The sequence below is a fragment of the Hemiscyllium ocellatum genome, chromosome 10, assembly GCF_020745735.1.
Source record: "Hemiscyllium ocellatum isolate sHemOce1 chromosome 10, sHemOce1.pat.X.cur, whole genome shotgun sequence".
Lineage (NCBI taxonomy): Eukaryota > Metazoa > Chordata > Chondrichthyes > Orectolobiformes > Hemiscylliidae > Hemiscyllium > Hemiscyllium ocellatum.
Window position 1 is genome coordinate 1,383,766 of NC_083410.1, and position 22,694 is coordinate 1,406,459.

Genomic DNA, 22,694 nt, shown 5'->3' on the forward strand with positions numbered 1-22,694 from the left:
CATATTCTTTTCCACAGTAAATACTGATGCAAAATATTCATTTAGTATCTCCCCCATTTTCTGCGGCTCCACACAAAGGCTACCTTGCTGATCTTTGAGGGGCCCTATTCTCTCCCTAGTTACCCTTTTGATTCTCCTTAACTTTATTTGTCAAAGCTATCTCATGTCCCCGTTTTGCCCTCCTGATTTCCCTCTTAAGTATACTCCTACTTCCTTTATACTCTTCTAAGGATTCACTCAATCTATCCTGTCTATACTTTACATATACTTCCTTCTTTTTCTTAACCAAACCCTCAATTTCTTTAGTCATCCAGCATTCCCTATACCTGCCAGCCTTTCCTTTCACCCTGACAGGAATATACTTTCTCTGGATTCTCGTTATCTCGTTTCTGAAGCCTTCCCATTTTCCAGCCGTCCCTTTACCTGCAAACATCTGCCCCCAATCAGCTTTTGAAAGTTCTTGCCTAATACCGTCAAAATTGGCCTTTCTCCAATTTAGAACTTCAACTTTTAGATCTGGTCTACACCTTTTCCATCATTATTTTAAATTTAATAGAATTATAGTCGCTGGCCCCAAAGTGCTCCCCCACTGACACCTCAGTCACCTGCCCTGCCTTATTTCCCAAGAGTAGGTCAAGTTTTGCACCTTCTCTAGTAGGTACATCCACATACTGAATCAGAAAATTGTTTTGTACACACTTAACAAATTCCTCTCCATCTAAACCTTTAACACTATGGCAGTCCTTGTCTATGATTGGAAAGTTAAAATCCTCTACCATAACCACCCTATTATTCTTACAGATAGCTGAGATCTCCTTACAAGTTTGTTTCTCAATTTCCCTCTAACTATTGGGGGGTCTATCATACAATCCCAATAAGGTTAACATCCCTTTCTTATTTCTCAGTTCCACTCAAATAACTTTCCTGGATGTATTTCCGGGAATATCCTCCCTCAGCACAGCTGTAATGCTATACCTTATCAAAAACGCCACTTCCCCTCCTTTCTTGCCTCCCTTTCTATCAATAGACAATAGGTGCAGGAGTAGGCCATTCTGCCCTTTGAGCCTGGACCATCATTCAATATGATCATGGCTGATCATCCTCAATCAGTATCCTGTTCCTGCCTTATCTCCATAACCCTTGATTCCACTATCCTTAAGAGCTCTATCCAACTCTTTCTTGTAAGTATCCAGAGACTGGGCCTTCACTGCCCTCTGGGGCAGAGCATTCCACACACCCACCACTCTCTGGGTGAAGAAGTTTCTCCTCAACTCTGTTCTAAGTGGCTTACCCCTTATTTTTAAATTGTGTCCTCTGGTTCGGACTCACCCATCAGCGGAAACATGTTTCCTGCCTCCAGAGTGTCCAATCCTTTAATAATCTTATACGTCTCAATCAGATCCCCTCTCAGTCTTCTAAACGCAAGGGTATACAAGCCCAGTCGCTCCAATCTTTCAGTGTAAGGTAATCCCGCCATTCCAGGAATTGACCTCGTGAACCTACGTCGCACTCCCTCAATAGCCAGAATGTCTTTCCTCAAATTTGGAGACCAGAACTGCACACAATATTCCAGGTGTGGTCTCACCAGGGCCCTGTCCAGCTGCAGAAGAACCTCTTTGCTTCTATACTCAATTCCTCTTGTTATGAAGGCCAGCATGCTATTAGCCTTCTTCACTACCTGCTGTATCCTTCCTGTAGCATTTGTATCCTGGAACATGAAGCTGCCAGTCTGCCCATCCTTGAACAGTGTTTCTGTAATTGCTATGATATCCCAGTCCCATGTTCCATGTTCAAGAGCAGGGATAGCAGCATCAGTAAGGGTCATAGCCCCACAGGTGGTTGTGCTGTATAGAAAGAGAGGAAAACGAGAAGCAGGCTGCAGTGGTCAGGGATTCAATACGAAGGGGTACAGACAGGTGCTTCCCTGGTGGCAGAAGTGATTCCAAGGTGTTGTATTGGCCCCATTGTGCCAGGGTTGGGGATGTTTGGGAGTGGGTGCAGGATATTCTGGAGGAAAAGGGTGATCAACCAGTCGTAGTGACACACATAGGGACCAACACCAGGAAAACAAAGGGACAAGGACCTCAAAGCTGAGTGTAGGAAGTTAGGAGATAAATTAAAATGCAGGGTCTCAAATGTAGTCATCTCAGGACTACTCCCAGTGCCATGTGCTAGCGAGAACAGGAATATGAGGATTGATCAGATGGCTGCGTTACTGGAGAAATGCTGTACCAGAGAGAGGTTTAGATTCTTCAGGCATTGGGACCATTGCTGGGGAAGGTGGAACCTTTACAAGCCTGACAGGTTGTACCTGGGCAGAGCTGGACAAATATCCTCTTGGGGCCTTTTGCTGGTTCTATGGTGATGTTTGAAACCAGTGTGAGGGGAGATGGAAACTAAACTGCAGGTTTTGATGGGTCAGTTTCAGATCAGGGAACAGTAGGTAGAACATTAGGCTGTGATGTGATCAGTGATTTGGAAAGACAAAAGAAATGAGGATTAAAAAGCTTCCAGTGAAGGAAATTGCTGGGGTAGAGCTGTTTCTACCTCAATGCAAGGAGTATTAGACACCAGGTAGATGAACTATGGGCATAGCTGGACACATGGCAGCATGATGTCATTGCTACAATGGAAACCTGGGTAATGGAGGGGTAAACCTGACAGCTCAATATCCCTGGATATAGAGTTTACAGGCAGGAGACCGTGGATGACCAGGAGGAGGGGTTTGTAGTCTTGGTTGAACAAGCAATGACAGTTGTGAGAAAGGATGAGGGTTTGTAGGTTGAGTTCAGAAATCAAAAAAAGGGACAATCACATTACTAGGCCTGTACAACAGAGCCCCAAATAGTGAGAGAGAGAGAGAAGAACATAGGTGTAATAAATTTGTAATATATACATTTCTGCCTGTAGTAACAGGAAGGCAATGACTGTAGGAGACTTCAGTTATCTCAATATCAACCGGGTTTCAAATAACATGAAGGGCTTTGGGGTAAAAAATTCATGTACGGTGTTCAGGAGAATTATTTTAAACAATACATGACAAACCCAATGAGAGGAGATTCTGGATATAATTTCAGGAAATGAAGATGGGCAAGTGGGTGAAGACAGTGGGTGACCAGGTCAGGGATAGTGGCCACAATTCAGTTAGATTTAGTTTTATCATGAAAAAGTACAGAGGGAAATCAGGAGGAAAAATGTTAAACTGAGGGAAGGTACGTTTTACAAAATGGAGAAGGGATTTGGCTGAGATGGACTGGACAGAGCTGCTGAAGGATAAATCAGTGATAAACCAGTAGGAGGTGCCAAAAAATGAGATCCTCTGGCAACAACGCAGACATGTTCCTTCCAAAAATAAGAATGGTACTGCCACATCTAGACCCTCATGGTAGTCTAGAAAAACACAGGGGAAGGGACAGAAAAAGAAAGTTTATGATAGTCACAGAAACCTTAACATTGCAGAAAGCCTGATGGAGGACAGAGAGTTTCGAGATCAAATTAAAAAAACCAAGGAAATCAAAAAGAGGGTATGAAAAAAATATCAGCAAGATAAAGGAAAACACAAAGATGGTTTACTCGTATCTACAGAGCAAAAGGATAGCTGAGAAAAGGACCTATCAGGGATGAAGAAAGGAACTTGTGGAAAGATGCAGAGGATATGGAGAGAATTTAAAATGATTGTTTTGTCTCTATATTCACAAAAGAAAAGGATGATGTGGCTATAGTAATCCAAGAGGAGCAGTGTGAAATATTGGACAAAATAATCTTAACAAGAGAGAAGGTGTTAGAGAAGTTGGAATTTTTGAAATACCAAATAAATATCAGCCAATTAGTCTTACTTTGGTGGTGGGCAAATCATTAGAATCAATCTTGAGAGTCTGGATAAACTATCACTTGGAAAGGCATAGATTATTCATGGATAGTGACCATGGCTTTGTGAAGGCAGGGTCATGTAGCATTGCTGCCTCACAATGCCAGGGACCTGGGTTTGGTTCCAGCTTTGGGTGACTGTTTGTGTGGATTTTGCACATTTTACCGATGTCTGTGTGGGTTTCCTCTGGGTGCTCCAGTTTCCTCCCAATCCAAAAATGTGAATTGGCCATGCTAAATTACCCATAGTGCTTAGGAATATGCAGGCCACGTGGGCTAGCCATCGTAAACACGGGGTTATAGGGATTGATTTGGGGGTGCTCTCAGTGCAGACTCAATGGGCTGAATGGTCACTTTTTACACTCTTGGGATTCTCTGCCTTATAACTTGGTTGAATTCTTTGAGGAAATGACAAAGTAGTGCAGTGGATATTGTCTACATGGATTTTAGGAAGGCATTTGACAAGGTCCCATATGGCAGACTGGTCAAAAAAGTAAAAACCCATGGGATACAGGATAACGAGTCGAATTGGATTCAAATTTGGTTTAGTGACAGGAAACTAAGGGTAGTGGTCAATGGCTTCATCAATCTTCTTCATTCCTTCCTCAAAAAACTCAACCAATTTTGTGAGACATGATTTCTCTTACAAAAAGCCACGCTGACTATTCCTAATTATTCCTTCCCTCTCCAAAAGCATGTAAATCCTACCTTTCAAAATCGCTTCCAACAACTTACTGTCCACCACAGTCAGACTCGCAAGCCTCTCGTTCCCAGGCTTCTCCTTACATCTCTTCTTAAACAAAGGCACAACATTCACCATTGTCTGGCCATCTGGCATCTCACCAGCATTTATAGGTGATACAAATATTTCTGCAAGGGGCTCTACAATTTCAGTTTATGACAGTGTCCAATGGTTTGTGAATGATTAATTTGCAATGGTCAGTACGTGATGGTCGGTTTGAGATAGTGAGTTTGTTTTGGCCCATTTGGAACAGCCAATTTATGATGGTCAGTTTGTTTAATATTAGTTTGAGAATGGTCAATTTGAAATGGTTGGTTTGCAATGGTCATTGTGCATCTGTCAGTTTGCGATGGTCAGTAGACAATGGTTACTTTGAAATTGTCTGTTTATGGTTGACAGTGTACAATGTTCAATTTGGAATGGTCAGTTTTCAATGCCAGTGTGTAAGAGTTAGTGTGTTATGGTCAGTTGGTGATGGACTGTCTAAGAATGGTCACTGTGTGATGGTTAACATGTGATGCATTGGTCACTTTGCAATGGCCAGTTTGTGATGGTTAATTTGGGATGGTCAGTTTATAAATGGTCAGTTTGTGATGATGAGTTTGGAATTGTCAGTGTCTTACACTGAATGTATGATGGCCAATTGTGCTGGTCAATTTGCATAGTCTATTTGTAATGGTCAGGTTGTAATGATCTGTTTGGAATGGGCAATGTGCTTTGCTTAATTTGTGGTGATCAGTTTCTGATGGTCAGTTTGCGATGGTCAGTGTATTACGGTCATTATGTGATGGTCAGTGCGTTATGGTCAATGTGTTAGTTATTATGCAATGGACAGTGTGTGATGATTAGTGTGTTATGGACAGTGTGTTATGGATAGCATGGGACGGTCAATGTGAGATGGTCAGTGTGTGATGATCACTGTGTTATGGACAGTGTGTTATAGTCAGCGTGGGATGGTCAGTGTGTTACAGTCAGTGTGTGATGATTAGTGTGTTATGGATGGTGTATTATGGTCAGCGTGGGACAGTCAGTGTGTTACAGTCAGTGTGTGATGGTCAGTGTGTGATGATCAGTGTGTTATGGACAGTGTGTTATGGTCAGCGTGGGACGGTCAGTGTGTTACAGTCAGTGTATGATGGTCAGTGTGTGATGGTCAGTGTGTTATGGACAGTGTGTTATGGTCAGCGTGGGACAGTCAGCGCGTTACAGTCAGTGTGTGATGGTCAGTGTGTGATGATTAGTGTGTTATGGTCAGCGTGGGACGGTCAGTGCGTTACAGTCAGTGTGTGATGATCAGTGTGTTATGGATGGTGTGTTATGGACAGTATGTTATGGTCAACATGGGATGGTCAGTGTGTTACAGTCAGTGTGAGATGATCAGTGTGTGATGGGCGGTGTGTTATGGTCAGTGTGTGATGGTCAGTGTGTGACAGTCAGTGTATGATGATCAGTGTGTTATGGTCAGCATGGGATGGTCAGTGTGTTACAGTCAGTGTGAGATGATCAGTGTGTGATGGGCGGTGTGTTATAGTCAGTGTGTGATGATTAGTGTGTTATGGTCAGTGTGTGACGGTCTATGTGTGATGATCAGTGTGTTACGGCCAGTGTGAGATGGTCAGCATGGGATGGTCAGTGTATAATAGTTGGTGTGTGATGCTCAGTGTGTGACGATCAGTGTTTGATGGTCAGAGTGTGATGGTCAATGTGTTATGGTCAGTTTTTTTGGTTGGTGTGTGATCGTCAGTGTGTGATGATTAATGTGTAATGATCAGGTATCCTGCTGACACTCTCAGTCTTGTCTGCGACATGGGAATGAGCTTCAGTGATATCTACTAGGTGTTCTTCCATAATGGGAGGCAGTTACTCACTTAGAGAGGGACTGTACTGAAATTGTAGAACCGAAGGGATAATTTGAAGGAGGTACCTGAGTGTTGATGTTGTTCGGGTTGGTGCCGGTGTTGGTGGAGGTGGTGGTGGAGTGAGCAGTTGTTGTTGCTGTGAGCCTGGTCCAGCCACATCAGCAGGTTGTGAACCTGTGTCTGCAAGTCATAGATGAGTGAGGCATGAATATGTAACAAGGTACTGCTCTCACTGGATTGCTGCTTCACGTGCTGTACCTCAGCCTCCAACTTCACATCCTTTCGACCTTTCTCCTGGAGCTAGGAAAGATCACAAATAATGCATCAGATAAATCTGGACTAGGTGACCCACACAGTTCTCCTTGCAATGCCCCCTTTACATCAATTGTGTTAGATACATAGGAACAGTGTCATAGACAGTGAGGAAGGTTTCAGAAGTTGTCGCAGCACTTTGATCAGCTGGGGAAATGGCCAAGCGGAAAATGGAGCTTAATATGGATAAATGTGAGGTCTTGCATTTTGGAAAGTTAAATCAAGTAGGAGTTACATGTTGAATGGTAGGGCCTTCAGGAGTGTAGTGGAACAGAGTGACCTTGGATTTCAGGTACGTGGTTCTCTGAAAGTGGAGTCCCAGGTAGACAGGGCAGTGAAGAAGGCTTTTGGCACACTGGCCTTCATCAGTCAGGCAACTGAGTATAGGAGTTGGGAAGTTATGTTGCAGTTATACATGATGTTGGTGAGAATACAGTTAGAGCATTGTGTTTAGTTTTGGTCACCTTGCCATAGGAAGGATGTTATCAAACTGAATAATAAGGAGCGGTTGGACAAGCTAGGACCTTTTTTCTTTAGAGCGTAGGAGACTGAGGGGGGGATCTTACAGAAATGTGTAATATCATGAGAGGCTTGGGTAGGGTGAATGCACTCAGCCTTTTTCCCAGGATTGGGACATCGAGGACTCGAGGACATCAGTTTAAGGTTAGAGGGGAAAGAATCAAAGGTTATCTGAGGAGCAACCCTTTACACAGAGGGTGGTACGCATATGGAATGAGCTGTCAGTGGAAGTGGTTGAGGCAAGTATATTAACAACATTTAAAAGGCATTTGGACAAATGCATGGATAGAAAAGGATTAGAAGGAGATGGCAAAAGTGAGTACTGTAGATGCTGGAGATTAGAGTCAAGATTATCGTGGTGCTGGAAAAGCACAGCGGGATCTGGGCCAAGTGAAGGGAAATGGGGTTAACATGGATGGATTTTGGTCAGCACGGACCAGTTTGGGCCAAAGGGCCTGTCTCCATGCTGTAGGACTCTATATGATGCTACATTATCAAATAGTCCTTTCTCATTTCAAAATAGCTGCATAATAATCTAACATGGCCTGTTCTCTGATTGCTTCCTCAATGTTTTGATCCAGAAAATAATCCCTTTATACACTCCAGGAATTCCTCCTCTACAGTTATGCAAATAACCTGATTCACTCAATCTATATCTAGATTAATGTCACCTATAAATTCAGATGTTCCTTTACTGGACGCTTCTCTGATTTCCTGTTTAATACCATTCTGAAGATCACCACGACAGTTTGGTTGTCTATATACCACCCTCACTGATAGCTTTTGTTCCTTGGTGTTTCTCAATTCTATCATATAAATTCAACACTATCTGAGCCAATGTCTTTTCTGATTAATGTGTTTATATCCTCTTCAGCCAGTGATCAGTCATGATGAAATGGCAGAGCAGATTTGATGAACCAAATGGGCCTAATTCTGCTCCTCCAGCTTCTGGTCTTACAATGCAACTCCATCACCATTTTCTTTCTGTCTGACCTTGCTAAATACTGAGTACCCCTGGGTGTTCAGTTCCCATCCTTGATCACCCTGCAGCAATGTCTCTGTAATTCTAAATATTGTCATGCCTATTTACATCCGTTTTTGTTATTAATTCACAATTTAATTTGTTTTGAATGCTTTGTACATCCAGGCCAAAGCCTCAAGCCTTGTCTTTTTAACATTTCTGGTCCTATTTGCACTTTCTTCTTTGTTGTGACCTTGTTTGATTTTGGCCTTTGTTTCTCTGTCTATCACATTTCTTATTCCCTTTTCTGTCATTTGTTCTTGTCTTTGATTATCTTCCTCTAGTTCTTTCTATAAGTTCCTATCTCCCTGCCATTTAAGTTTGAAACCTCTCCAACCACAAGACCAAATAACCCCACCCAATGCCCCCCACCCCTATCCCGGAATCAGTCCTGGTCCTGCCCAGGTATAACCTGTGCACCATCCTAGATTCCCATTTGCAGCCATTGAAACAATTACAATTGAATCCCCTATGACTATTGATTTCCCCACACTCTTTGGCTCCTCCCCATGGCACGAATCTGACTGTTGCTATTTTCCTCTGAATGGCCAGTCCCCTCAACAATAGTCACACTGGTACATCTGTTTTGTCAGGGGAATGGTCACAGGGCATTCTTACACTGGCTGCTTGGCCCTCTTACTCTGTCCGGTCGGATGACCAGAACTACACATAGTCCTTCTGCTGCAGCCGAACCAAAATCTTCTTCAGCTCCAGTATATTCCTGATGAAGGGCTTTTGCCTGAAACATCGACTCTCCTGCTCCTCGGACACTGCCTGACCTGCGGTGCTTTTCCAGCACCACACTCTTGACTATAATCTCCAGCACCTGCAGTCCTCACTTTTACCCAGTTCCAGTATATCCTCACTGCTTTTATAATCTATGCCCTGACTGCTAAAGGCAGGCGTGCCATATACCTATTAATCTGCCCAGCCACTTTCAGGGGTCTGTAGACAAGCATCCCAAGGTTCCTCTATGTTATCACCTTCAAAGTGTGTGTGGTCATTTTAAGATGGAAAATGTTTTTTGAATTTAAAGTACAGCCACAGCTGCCAGTATATGGAACAGTTAAGAGACGGGTTGTTCCAAAATAGATACATGCAACAACTGACTGTTAAATGGATATCTGAGTTTTGGAAGTCCAGGATACTAAAACCCAATTGAGTTTGAATTTATAGTATTGACAACATCAGACCAATGAGAGTGAATGATGTTGTGGGTATAAAACAAGGGCATTTTGAAAATTGATCAGAGCAACTGCCATCAAAGAAATAAATGGCACCGTTTCTTGTTAGAGCAGTAAAAAGTAAGAAGTCGACCCATGGAGAACCGGAAGGACAGAAGGAAGTAATCAGTTCGGGAGACCATAAAGGGAGACAGCATAAGAGACTGTGTGGATTTGAGTTTAAGTTGATGTAATGTTTAATATTTGTGTTATTGGAGCAGCATTTTTATAGAGTTGGAGTCAGATAGTAATTAGTTAAGAAAAAGGGGCTTGGATTTATTAATAATTTTTCTTTAGTGTTCGCTGTTAAAGTTAGGAACATAAATTGTTATTTTTCTGTAAACAGTGGGAATTAGGAGTTCCATTTCACTCAATCACACGTTTAGCAGATTACAAGTGTTTGGTTTTAATTAGCAGTGGGTTTGATCTCTGCGTTATAATACTGTTCATGCTATTTGACAAGGATCTACCAGTCTTACAATTTATTGCCAATATACCTGGCATTACACAAGCACTGAAATTCATAAACCACATTATTCAGTCTGGAAAATGACCATTTATATGCCATTTTCCATCCTTAAACCAGTTCTTTATCCAAGCTGACACCGACCCTCCTATTCCAGGAGCTTCCGTTCTATTAAACAAACTTGTGCGGCACTTTGTTAAGCTTATTCTTATAGTCACATAGAAAATGTCCACCACATTTCCTTCATCAACTATTTACAAACAAAATAGGAGCAGGAATGAGCCATTCAGCCATTTGACCCTGCTCCAACATTCATTATGACCATGACTGATCCTCTATTTAAGTGCCATATATTTACTTTCTCAGGGTGGGGATCTTCAATGTCCACCACCAAGAGGATCTTGGCAGCACTCCTACTGATTGAGCTAGTCAAGTCCTAAAGGACATACCTGCAGTAGATGGTGAGTCAGTAAATGATGGAAGGGTTTATCATAGTGTCATTGAGCAGCACCTTTTCTGGCATCATCTCCTCACTGTCACCAAGTTTGCATTCTGCCAGGGCCACTCAGTTCTTGACTTCATTCCAGCAATAATTCAAACATGAACAAAAGAGCTGGATTCCTGTGGTTAGAGTCACTGCCCTTGCCATCAGGGCTGTGCCTTACTGAATGTGGCATTAAGCAGTTCACACAAAACTGCACTCAATGGGAATCAGGATGTTATTTTGTCATGGGATGCCTGAGACCTAATGGAATGATGGATATACCAGTGCAGGGTTAATGGGGTGAGAATTGGGTGAGAATTATATAATGTATAAATATACAGAACTGTAATTGGTGATGTGTGAGTTCTATGGAGTGTTATTAACTGAAATAAAACTCACCAAATGTATGGATTTGGAGATTTATTTTCCAGTGTGGAACAAGGGGAAAAGCTCTCTACCCACTGGAATCATTCTGGTGCAAAGGAGGTGGTTCTTTGAGGTCAGCCATCTCAGCTGCAGGAGAACATCCCAACATCATGATCAGATAGATGCACAGGAATGTAGAGAGGGATCTTTTTCACTCAGTATGTACAGTTACAAGTTAGGACATTGCCAGGAGGCCAATTGACAAATGCGGATATCTCGAGCCACCTCCCACTGGTGGGTATACTATTGTTTCCCTGGAAGAGTCTGTTCTGGTTTTAAACTTCCTGGACAGCCTTCCAGTCACTGCCAACAACATCAGACTGCGTCAAAAAGTGTGGTGCTGGAAAAGCACAGCTGGCCAGGCAACATCCGAGGAGCAGCAGAGTAGACGTTTCAGCGTAAGCTCTTCATCAGGAATGTTGGGGGTGGGGGCAGCGGTTGCCCAAGGGGGGGGGTGAGAGACAAATAGGAGGGAGTGGAGCTTGGGGAAGGTAGCTGGGAGTGCGCTAGGTAGATGAAGGTGGGGGCTGATGGTGATAGGTCAGAGAGGAGGGTGGAGCGGATAAGTGGGAAGGAAGGTGGACAGGTAGGACAGCTCGTGAGGGCAGTGCCAATTTGGAGGGTTGGATTTGGGATTAGATTGGGGGGGGGAAGGGAAATGAGGAAACTGGTGAAATCAACATTGATTTTGTGTAGTTGGATGGTCCCAAGGTGGAAGGTGAGGAGTTCTTCCTCCAATTGTTGGGTGGCTAGGATTTGATGGTAGAGGAGGCCCTGGACTTTCAATCCTGATGAAGAGCCTATGTTCGAAATGTTGACTCTCCTGCTCCTCAGATGCTGCCTGACAGGCTGTGCTTTTCCAGTTCCACAGTTTTTGACTCTGATCTCCAGCATCTGCAGTCCTCACTTTCTCCTAGTATCAGAGTATGGACAAAGGATGATCCTGTCCTGACCAAACTAAAACAGCTGGTGTTGGTGGGGGCAACAGGGCCATCACAATGAGAATGGAAACTTTCTGCACCTGGTGAGATCAGATGACCGTCGAGGAGAGCAGATTATTGTGGGGAGTAAGAGTGATTATTCCAAGGGAAGGTCTCTGCTAGACACTGGCTCAACTCCACCGGGTTACCCAGGAGTTTCCAAAATGAAGTGGTTGCTGACCAGGACCAGATGTGAGATAGTCGTGTTGGTGGGGCAGTGCCCAGAGTGCCAACAAGGACAAAAGTTACCACCAGCAGCTCCCCACATTCATGGGAATGGTTGGGTAAATTCTGGATTCAGTTATACATTGACTGTGCTGGTCCTTTCAGGGGCTCGATGTTTTTGGTCGTTGTGGGTGCCCATTCAAAGTGGCTGGCTCTGCATAGAATTAATTTGTTAAAATCAGGGATGACGATTGAAAAGCTGCGAGCATCATTCCTGATACATGGAAACCCTAAAGTATTGGTCATGGACAATGGGATGTCATTTACCAGCATAAATTTTGAGTATTTCCTGAAATCGAACGGCATTCAGCATGTTCCGACAGCTCCACACCATCCATCGTCCAATGGTCTAGTGGAAAGAGCAGTCCAAACCTTGAAGGTAGGCTTAGAGAAACAGCCTGCAGTTACACTCAGTACCAAACTGTCCTGGTTCCTGTTTGATTATAGGACCACTCCTCACACAACTACAGCGCGATAGCTCCAGCACAGTTACTAATGGGGAGATGATTATGCACCAGGTTAAACCAGATATTCTCAAGCTTGAAGGGGAGGGTAAAAAGGCAGCAGGAATGGCAATGCCAGTCGCATGCTTCTTCTAAGCAAGACAGGCAGTTTACTTCAGGGGAGGAAGTTTGGTGTCAAATCTTGAATAGCCCTCCATGGGTAAGAGGTGAGGTTGGCAGCTCTCTCGTCCACATCCTGCACCTCCGCCCTCAGACCCCACCCCTCCAACCGTAACAAGGACAGATCCCCCCCCCCGGTGCTCACCTTCCACCCTACCAACCTTCGCATAAACCAAGTCATCTGCTGACATTTCCGCCACCTCCAAAAAGACCCCACCACCAGGGATATATTTCCCTCCCCACCCCTTTCCGCCTTCCGCAAAGACCTTTCCCTCCGTGACTACCTGGTCAGGTCTACCCCCCCCTACAACCCACCCTCCCACCCTGGCACCTTCCCCTGCCACTGCAGGAACTGTAAAACCTGTGCCCACACCTCCTCCCTCACCTCTATCCAAGCCCCTAAAGGAGCCTTCCACATCCATCAAAGTTTTACCTGTACATCCACTAATGTCATTTATTGTATCCGTTGCTCCCGATGCGGTCTCCTCTACATTGGGGAGACTGGGCCCCTCCTAGCAGAGCACTTTAGGGAACATCTCCGAGACACTCGCACCAATCAACCACGCCGCCCTGTGGCCCAATATTTCAACTCCCCCTCCCACTCTGCCGAGGACATGGAGGTCCTGGGCCTCCTTCACCGCCGCTCCCTCACCACCAGACGCCCGGAGGAAGAACGCCTCATCTTCCGCCTCGGAACACTTCAACCCCAGGGCATCAATGTGGACGTCAACAGTTTCCTCATTTCCCCTTCCCCCACCTCACCCTAGTTCCAAACTTCCAGCTCAGCACTGTCCTCATGACTTGTCCGGACTTGTCCTTACCTGCCTATCTTCTTTTCCACCTATCCACTCCACCCTCTCCTCCCTGACCTATCACCTTCATCCCCTCCCCCACTCACCCATTGTACTCTATGCTACTCTCTCCCCACCCCCACCCCCCTCTAGCTTATCTCTCCACGCTTCAGGCTCACTGCCTTTATTCCTGATGAAGGGCTTTTGCCCGAAACATCGATTTCGCTGCTCGTTGGATGCTGCCTGAACTGCTGTGCTCTTCCAGCACCACTGATCCAGAATCTGGCTTCCAGCATCTGCAGTCATTGTATTTACCTAGCTCTGAGAAAGGGTCACTGGAGCCGAAACGTGCACTCCAATTTCTCTCCACAGATGCTGATAGACCTGTTGAGTGTTTCCAACAACTTTTGTTTCTGATTGAGGTTGCCGGGTGGTCAGGTCCGGTGACAGAGTTTGGGCAGGTGAGGTGGTCATGAACAAACATGTGGATCACACACAAGCAGCTATCTTACAAACGAGACAGGAGGAGAACACAGTTGGCACCTCAGAGCATTGCCGAGGCAACAAGCATGGGATATTACCAATGACTGTTTTTGGCTTTCATTGGAACCAGAAACAGAACATGAGAGACAGACGGAGGGTGAACCTGAACAGGAAATATTATTTTGTGTGTCTCAGGTCTGCAGTCAGTTTTAGACATGCAGGGGCAACTGACCATCCTCTTAAAGGGGCAACACACCCAACTAAGTAAGGAATACTGAGGGAGCAGTGCACTGCCAGAGGGTCAATACTGAGGGAGTACTGTACTAGCGAGTTTTGAGAAGATTTGTAGTTCAGGTTGAGGTTCTGGATGTAGGTTTGCTCACTGAGCTGGAAGGTTTATTTTCAGACGTATCGTCACCATACTGGGCAACATCTTCAGTGAGCCTCCAGATGAAGCATTGCTGATGTTTCTGCTTTCTATTTATATGTTCGAGTTTCTTTGGGTAAGTGATGTCATTTCCAGTGATGCCATTTCCTATGGTGATGTCATGTCCTGTTCTTTTTCACGGAGTGGTAAATGGGGTCCAACCGGAACTCTATCAACAAACACATAGAGTTGGACCCCATTTACCACCCCCTGAGAAAAAGAACAGGACATGACATCACCACAGAAAATTACACGACCAACTCAAAGAAACCCAAACAAATAAATAGAAAGCAGGAAACATCAGCAGTGCTTTGTCTGGAGGCTCACTGAAGATATTACCTGGTATGGTGGTGAAACATCTGAAAATGAACCTTCCAGCTCAGCGAGCGAACCTACAGCCGGAGTGCCGCACTGTCCAAGGGTCAGTGCTGAGGGAGTGCCACACTGTCAGAGGGTCAGTGCTGAGGGAGTGCCACACTGTCAAAGGGTCAGTGCTTAGGGAGTGCTGCACTGTCAGAGGGTCAGTGCTGAGGGAGCGCTGCACTGTCAGAGGGTCAGTGCTGAGGGAGCGCTGCACCGTCAGAGAGTCAGCACTGAGGGAGTGCTGCACCGTTAGAGAGTCAGCACTGAGGGAGCGCTGCACTATTAGAGGGTCAGCACTGAGGGAGCACCGCGCTGTCAGAGGGTCAGCGCTGAGGGAGTGCTGCACTGTCAGAGGGTCAGTGCTGAGGGAGTGCCGCATTGTCAGAGGGACAGTGCTGAAGGAGTGCCGCCCTGTCAGAGAGTCAGCACTGACGGAGCGCCGCACTGTCAGAGGGTCAGCACTGAGGGAGCGCCGCGCTGTCAGAGGGACAGCACTGAGGGAGCGCCGAGCTGTCAGAGGGACAGTGCTGAGGGCATGCCGCACTATCAGAGGGTCAGTGCTGAGGGAGTGCTGCACTGTCAGAGGGTCAGTGCTGAGGGAGTGCTGCACTGTCAGAGGGTCAGCACTGAGGGAGTGCCGCACTGTCAGAGGGTCAGCACTGAGGGAGTGACGTGCTGTCAGAGGGTCAGCACTGAGGGAGTGACGTGCTGTTAGAGGGTCAGGGCTGAGGGAGTGCTGCACTGTCAGAGGGTCAGCACTGAGGGAGTGCCGCACTGTCAGAGGGTCAGCACTGAGGGAGTGCCGCACTGTCAGAGGGTCAGCATTGAGGGAGTGCCCCACTGTCAGAGGGTCAGTTCTGAGGGAGAGCCGCACTGTTGTAGGGTCAGTGCTGAGGGTGTGCTGTACTGTCAGAGGGTCAGTACTAAGGCAGTACTGCAGTGTCAGAGGTTCAATACTGTGGGAGGGCTGTACTGTCAGAGAGTCAGTACTGAGGGGGCACTGTACTGTTAGAGGGTCAGTGCTGAGGGAGTGCTGTACTGTCAGAGCAGCAGTACTGAGAGAACACTGCAGTGACAAATGGTCAATACTGAGGGAGTGCCATATACAACCTGGCCATGGTGGGCACTGCAAGACGTGTCAGAGTGTCAACACAGATACCACCATTACGCGTTGGGACACCTCCCACCATGCCCGTAGCAGGTACTCATGTGACTCAGCCAGCGTTGTCTATCTCATACGCTGCAGGCAAGTATGCCCTGAGGCATGGTACATTGGTGAGAGCAAGAAGAGGCTACGGCAACAGATGAATGGGCACCGCATAACAATCAGCAGACAGGAGTGTTACCTCCCAGTTGGGGAACACTTCAGTGGTCCAGGACATTCAGCCTCGGACCTTCGGGTGACCATCTTCCAAGGTGGACTTTGGGGGACAGGCAGCAGAGGAAAGTGGTCGAGCAGAGGCTGATAGCTAAGTTCGGTACCCATAGGGAGGGCCTCAACCGGGACCTTGGGTTCATGTCACATTACAGGTGACTACCATTGCACTACACACACACACACACATATATATGAGTTTGTGGGGTGAATTTGTATTTGCAGAATTACATTTTCCTTTGCTCAAAAACGGCACGAATCCATGTAAGTTTCTGTAAATCCATTTTTTAGATGAGAATCAGTCTGACCATTGTGGCACAGACAGCCTCACACAGGGAAGCTCACACCTTCAATACATTATCTGGGCCGACATGACACCAATTGTTAAAATTCACTCGAGAATGTAACTTTTAAATATTCTGTGAGTTACAAATGAAAGAACTGAAACCAACATGTTCATTCTAAAAAATGAGAGACTTAACAAACAATCCAGGTCTTTTCCAATATTTAATTTCAATTACATCACACTGTAAACTTTTGCTATAAATTCTGTATCTTACAATCTCACTGCACTGTCGGAGGGTCAGTACTGAGGGAGCACTGCACTGTCGGAGGGTCAGTACGGAGGGAGTGCTGCATTGTCGGAGGGTCAGTGCTGAGGGAGCACTGCACTGTCGGAGGGTCAGTACTGAGGGAGTGCTGCATTGTCGGAGGGTCAGTACTGAAGGAGCACAGCACTGTTGGAGGATCCAGATGGGGAGAGTGCTGTATTGTTGGTGAGTTATATGGGGAGAGTGTTATGTTGTCAGACGGTCAATACTGTGAGACTGCTGCATAGTTGGCGGGTCAGTACTGAAGGTATCCCACATTGCCAGAGTCATAGAGTCATAGGGATGTACAGCATGGAAACAGACCCTTCGGTCCAACCTGTCCATGCTGACCAGATATCCCAACCCAATCTAGTCCCACCTGCCAGCACCCGGCCCATATCCCTCCAAACCCTTCCTGTTCATCCAAATGCCTCTTAAATGTTGCAATTGTACCAGCCTCCATCACATCCTCTGGCAGCTCATTCCATACACACCACCCTCTGCATGATAAAGTTGCCCCTTAGGTCTCTTTTATATCTTTCCCCTCTACAGAGCTCAAATCCTCCAACCCTGGCAACATCCTTGTAAATCTTTTCTGAATCCTTTCAAGTTTCACAACATCGTTCCGATAGGAAGGAGATCAGAATTGCGTGCAATATTCTAACACTGGCCTAACCAATGTCCTGTACAGCTGCAACATGACTCCCAACTCCAGTACTCAATACTCTGATCAATAAAGGAAAGCATACCAAACGCCTTCTTCACTATCCTATCTACCTGTGACTCCACTTTCAAGGAGCTATGAACCTGCACTCCAAGGTCTCTTTGTTCAACAACATTCTCTAGGAACTTACCATTAAGTGTATAAGTCCTGCTAAAATTTGCTTTCCCGAAATGCAGCACCTCGCATTTATCTGAATTAATCTCCATCTGCCACTTCTCAGCCCATTGGCCCATCTGGTCCAGATCCTGTTGTAATCTGAGGTAACCCTCTTCGCTGTCCACTACACCTCCAATTTTGGTGTCGTCTGCCAACTTACTAACTGTACCTCTTATGCTCGCATCCAAATCATTTATGTAAATGACAAAAAGTAGAGGGCACAGCACCGATCCTTGTGGCACTCCACTGGTCACAGGCCTCCAGTCTGAAAAACAACCCTCCACCACCACCCTTTGTCTTCTACCTTTGAGCCAGTTCTGTATCTAAATGGCTAGTTCTTCCTGTATTCCCTGAGATCTAACCTTGCTAATCAGTCTCCCATGGGGAACCTTGTCAAACACCTTACTGAAGTCCATATAGATCACATCTACTGCTCTGCCCTCATCAATCCTCTTTGTTAGTTCTTCAAAAAACTCAATCAAGTTTGTGAGACATGATTTCCCACACACAAAGCCATGTTGACTATCCTGAATCAGTCCTTGCCTTTCCAAATATATGTACATCCTGTCCCTCAGGATTCCCTCCAACAACTTAACCACCACTGAGGTCAGGCTCACTGGTCTATAGTTCCCTGGCTTGTCTTTACCACCCTTCTTAAACAGTGGCACCACGTTTGCCAACCTCCAGTCTTCCAGCACCTCACCTGTGACTATCGATGATACAAGTATCTCAGCAAGAGGCCCAGCAATCACTTCTCTAGCTTCCCACAGAGTTCTCGGGTACACCTGATCAGGTCCTGGGGATTTATCCACTTTTAACCATTTCAAGACATCCAGCACTTCCTCCTCTGTAATCTGGACATTTTGCAAGATGTCACCATCTATTTCCCTACAGTCTATATCTTCCATATCCTTTTTCACAGTAAATACTGATGCAAAATACTCACTTAGTACCTCTCCCGTTTTCTGCGGCTCTACACAAAGGACGCCTTGCATTTCTTTGAGGGCTGAAAGTTAGGACTGCAGATGCTGGAGATCAGAGCTGAAAATGTGTTGCTGGAAAAGCGCAGCAGGTCAAACAGCATCCAAGGAACAGGAGATTCGACGTTTCGGGCATAAGCCCTTCTTCAGGAAATTTCTTTGAGGGGCCCTATTCTCTCCCTAGTTACCCTTTTGCCCTTTATATATTTGTAAAAACCCTTTGGATTCTCCTTAATTCTATTTGCCAAGGCTATCTCATGTGCCCGTTTTGCCCTCCTGATTTCCCTCTTAAGTATACTCCTACTGCCTTTATACTCTTCTAAGGATTCACTCGATCTATCCTGTCTATACCTGACATATGCTTCCTTCTTTTTCTGAACCAAACACTCAATTTCTTTAGTCATCTAGCTTTCCCTATACCTACCAGCCTTCCCTTTCACCCTGACAGATTAGATTAGATTAGATTAGACTTACAGTGTGGAAACAGGCCCTTCGGCCCAACAAGTCCACACCGACCCGCCGAAGCGCAACCCACCCATACCCCTACATTTACCCCTTACCTAACACTACGGGCAATTTATCATGGCCAATTCACCTGACCCGCACATCTTTGGACTGTGGGAGGAAACCGGAGTACCCGGAGGAAACCCACGCAGACACGGGGAGAACGTGCAAACTCCACACAGTCAGTCGCCTGAGTCGGGAATTGAACCCGGGTCTACAGGCGCTGTGAGGCAGCAGTGCTAACCACTGTGCCACCGTGCCGCCCTGGGAATATACTTTCTCTGGATTCTCGTTATCTCATTTCTGAAGGCTTCCCATTTTCCAGCCGTCCCTTTACCTGCGAACATCTGCCCCAGTCAGCTTTTGAAAGTTCTTGCCTAATACCGTCAAAATTGTCCTTTCCCCAATTTAGAACTTCAACTTTTAGATCAGGTTTATCCTTTTCCATCAAGATTTTAAAACAAATGGAATTATGGTCACTGGCCCCAAAGGGCTCCCCTACTGACACCTCAGTCACCTGCCTTGCCTTATTTCCCAAGAGTAGGTCAAGTTTTGCACCTTCTCTAGTAGGTACATCCACATACTGAATCAGAAAATTGTCTTGTATGCACTCAAGAAGTTCATCTCCATCTAAACCTTTAACAATATGGCAGTCCCAGTCGATGTTTGGAAAGTTAAAATCTCTGACCATAACTACACTATTATTCTTACAGATAGCTGAGATCTTACAAGTTTGTTTCAGTGACTTAGTACTGAAGAAGTGCTGCACTACTGAAGGTGCTATATTTCAACTGTGCTGCTAAACATGCAGTTCCTTTGCTTTCTAAGATAGATATAAATGACCCTGCCACTACTTTATGAAGAGGTGGGGAACTCACCCTCTGTCCTGTGGCTGGTATTCATGATGCAACCTAATTAAGACTAAGTTAAAAATCACACAACACCAGGTTATAGTCCAACAAGTTTAATTGCTTCCAGTTAAACCTGTTGGACTATAACCTGGTGTTGTGTGATTTTTAACTTTGTACACCCCAGTCCAACACCGGCATCTCCATTCAAGGAGCAACCAAGGAACAGCAAAATCGACATTTCAAACATCAGCTCTTCATCAGGAATGTGGGAGTGGGAAGGGGGCCGAGAAATAAATGGGAGGAGGGTGGGGCTAGGGGCTAGGGGCTAGGGGGAAGGTAGCTGGGATAGGTAGACACACGTGGGGTGTGATAATGATAATTAAGACTACATTGTATGGTGAGTGCCACACTGCTGTCTGTAAATTGGCAGTTGCAGTTCTTACAACACACGCTTGATTACACTTTAATGCTTTTGTACTGGATGTGGGCACTTGGTGATGCCCTGAAGATACAAACATTATTTTAGTAGTTTTTTTGCATTTCTGTTTTTAGTTCCCAAGCTCACCTGTAGGTCTAGCACTTTGATTTGATGTTGATGCTTTTTCAGCTCCTCTTGTATCTGAGACATCATCTCCTTCACTCCCACAAGCTGCTGTCTCCCATTTTCGTTGTCCTGTAGCCTGCTCCGGGACGTCTGCTCCCAACAGCCAAGCATGTTGGGACACCGTTGGCTCTCCAGTTGAGGCGAGTTGACCCCATGTCTGCACCTTCTGCTGAGCTGAAGATGGGTTCTGTACTGAGTGCCCAGGGGCAGGACTGTCCCTTCCTGACTGTGCTCCTCACTGCCATTCTGGGCTATACCACATGTTATCCAGAACCAAGCATTCACAAACACAGCCCATACACAGGTTTCAATGAGAACCCTGCTGGACCACATTCTGTGTTAGCAGAGGCTGGAAACGTGGGCTAGGAGTCAGGACAGTGGGATTAGATTCCACACTGTCATCAGCCTCTCACCAGTTTAATGCTGAGATTTGTTTTGTTTAGAGAACTACTGAGAGGAGGTGGAGTCATCTCTTTCAGTCCTTGTGTTGTCTCTCTCAGCTCCATGGCGATCTGTTCAAGGACATGATGCTTTTGTGGCTTCTTCTGTCAATCGAGGAGTGGAAAAAGCTGCTCAACAGACAAAATATCAAGCCTCTGTAGATATACAAAATAGAAATTCATCGTCACATGTACATTTACATGAAAAATACTGTGACAAGTTTTATAAATTGCCCCACCATAACACCTACATCAATGACAGAAGTCATACATAATAATAAAAATGTAAAATTAAGTCAAAGTTCATCACAGCTTCCCTCACATGTGATCAACAATGCCCTTGTGATATCACCTGATGAAGGAGCGACGCTCCGAAAGCTAGTGCTTCCAATTAAACCTGTTGGACTATAACCTGGTGCTGTGTGATTTTTAACTTTCCACACAGAGGGACTGACACCCAGGGAGACTGATACACTCGGAAACACCACTGAGACCACCTTTCTCCATCCTCAGCCACCTCGGCAGAGCTGTGGACCTGGAACCTCGGCCTAGCCTGTCAGTCAAAAAGTTGAAAAGTCTGGTGCTGGAAAAGCACAGCAGTCAGGCAGCATCCGAGGAGCAGCAAAATCAACATTTCAAACATCAGCTCTTCATCAGGAATGTGGGAGGGGGAAGGGGGCCGAGAAATAAATGGGAGGAGGGTAGGGCTGGGGGGAAGGTAGCTGGGATAGGTAGACACACCTGGGGTGTGATAATGATAATTTGGAGAGGAAGGTGGTGCTAATAGGTGGGAAGGAAGATGAACCAGGTAGGATAGTTCAAGAGGGTGGTGCTGAGTTGGAGGGTTGGATCTGACATCAGGTAGGAGGAGGGGAGATTAGGAAACTGGTGAAGTCAATGTTGAGTCAGTGTGATTGAAGGGTCCCAAGGTGGAAGGTGAGGCATTCTTCCTTCAGGCTTCGGGTGGTTTGGGCTTGGCAGTGTAGGATAACATGTAGGAGGGATGTTCTTGGCAGATTGGGAGGGGGAGTTGAAGTGGTTGGCCACAGGGTGCTGGAGTTGGTGTGTGTGTGTGTGTGTCTGACAAGTAGGTGTCCTCTCTTGCCAGTGTAGAGGAGACCACATCAAGAGTAACGGTCACAGTAGATGAGGTGTTTGGATGTGCAGGAAATTTTCTGCCAGATGTGGAAGGATCCTTTGGGGCCTTGGATGGAGGTGAGGGGGGAGGTGTGGGTGCGGCCTTGGATGGAGGTGAGGGGGGAGGTGTGGGTGCAGGTTTTATACCTTTTGCAGTGGCAAGGGAAGGTGCTGGGTGTGGAGGGTGGGTTGGTGGGGGATGTGGACCCTGTGAGGGAGTCACTGAGGGAATGGTCTCTGCGGAACCCAGATAGGGATGGGGAAGGGAAGGGAAGGGATTCCGTGTGTATCAGTCTCCCTGGGTGTCAGTCTCTCTGTGTGGAAAGTTAAAAATCACACAATACCAGGTTATAGTCCAACAGGTTTAATTGGAAGCACTAGCTTTCGGAGCGTCGCTCCTTCATCAGGTGATATCGCGAGGGCATTGTTGATCACGTGTGAGGGAAAATTGCGGTCCTTGAAGTAGGAGACCATCTGGGGTGTTCTGGAGTGGAATTGCTCCTCCTTGGAGGTGGAGGAATT

At 45.9% G+C, this 22,694-nt stretch overlaps 1 protein-coding gene across 1 annotated transcript in view; it reads right to left on the minus strand.

The window, feature by feature from the left end:
- LOC132819265 (fibrinogen-like protein 1) overlaps positions 1-20,928 on the minus strand; it is a 40,128-nt gene extending 19,200 nt beyond the window's left edge. The window contains exons 1-2 of the mRNA XM_060830691.1: positions 20,557-20,928; positions 6,534-6,768 (exon numbers count right to left, since the gene is read on the minus strand). Coding sequence (XP_060686674.1) covers positions 6,534-6,768; positions 20,557-20,928 — 607 coding nt within the window. The remainder of the gene's footprint in view (positions 1-6,533; positions 6,769-20,556) is intronic.
- Between the last annotated feature and the right edge of the window lie 1,766 nt (positions 20,929-22,694).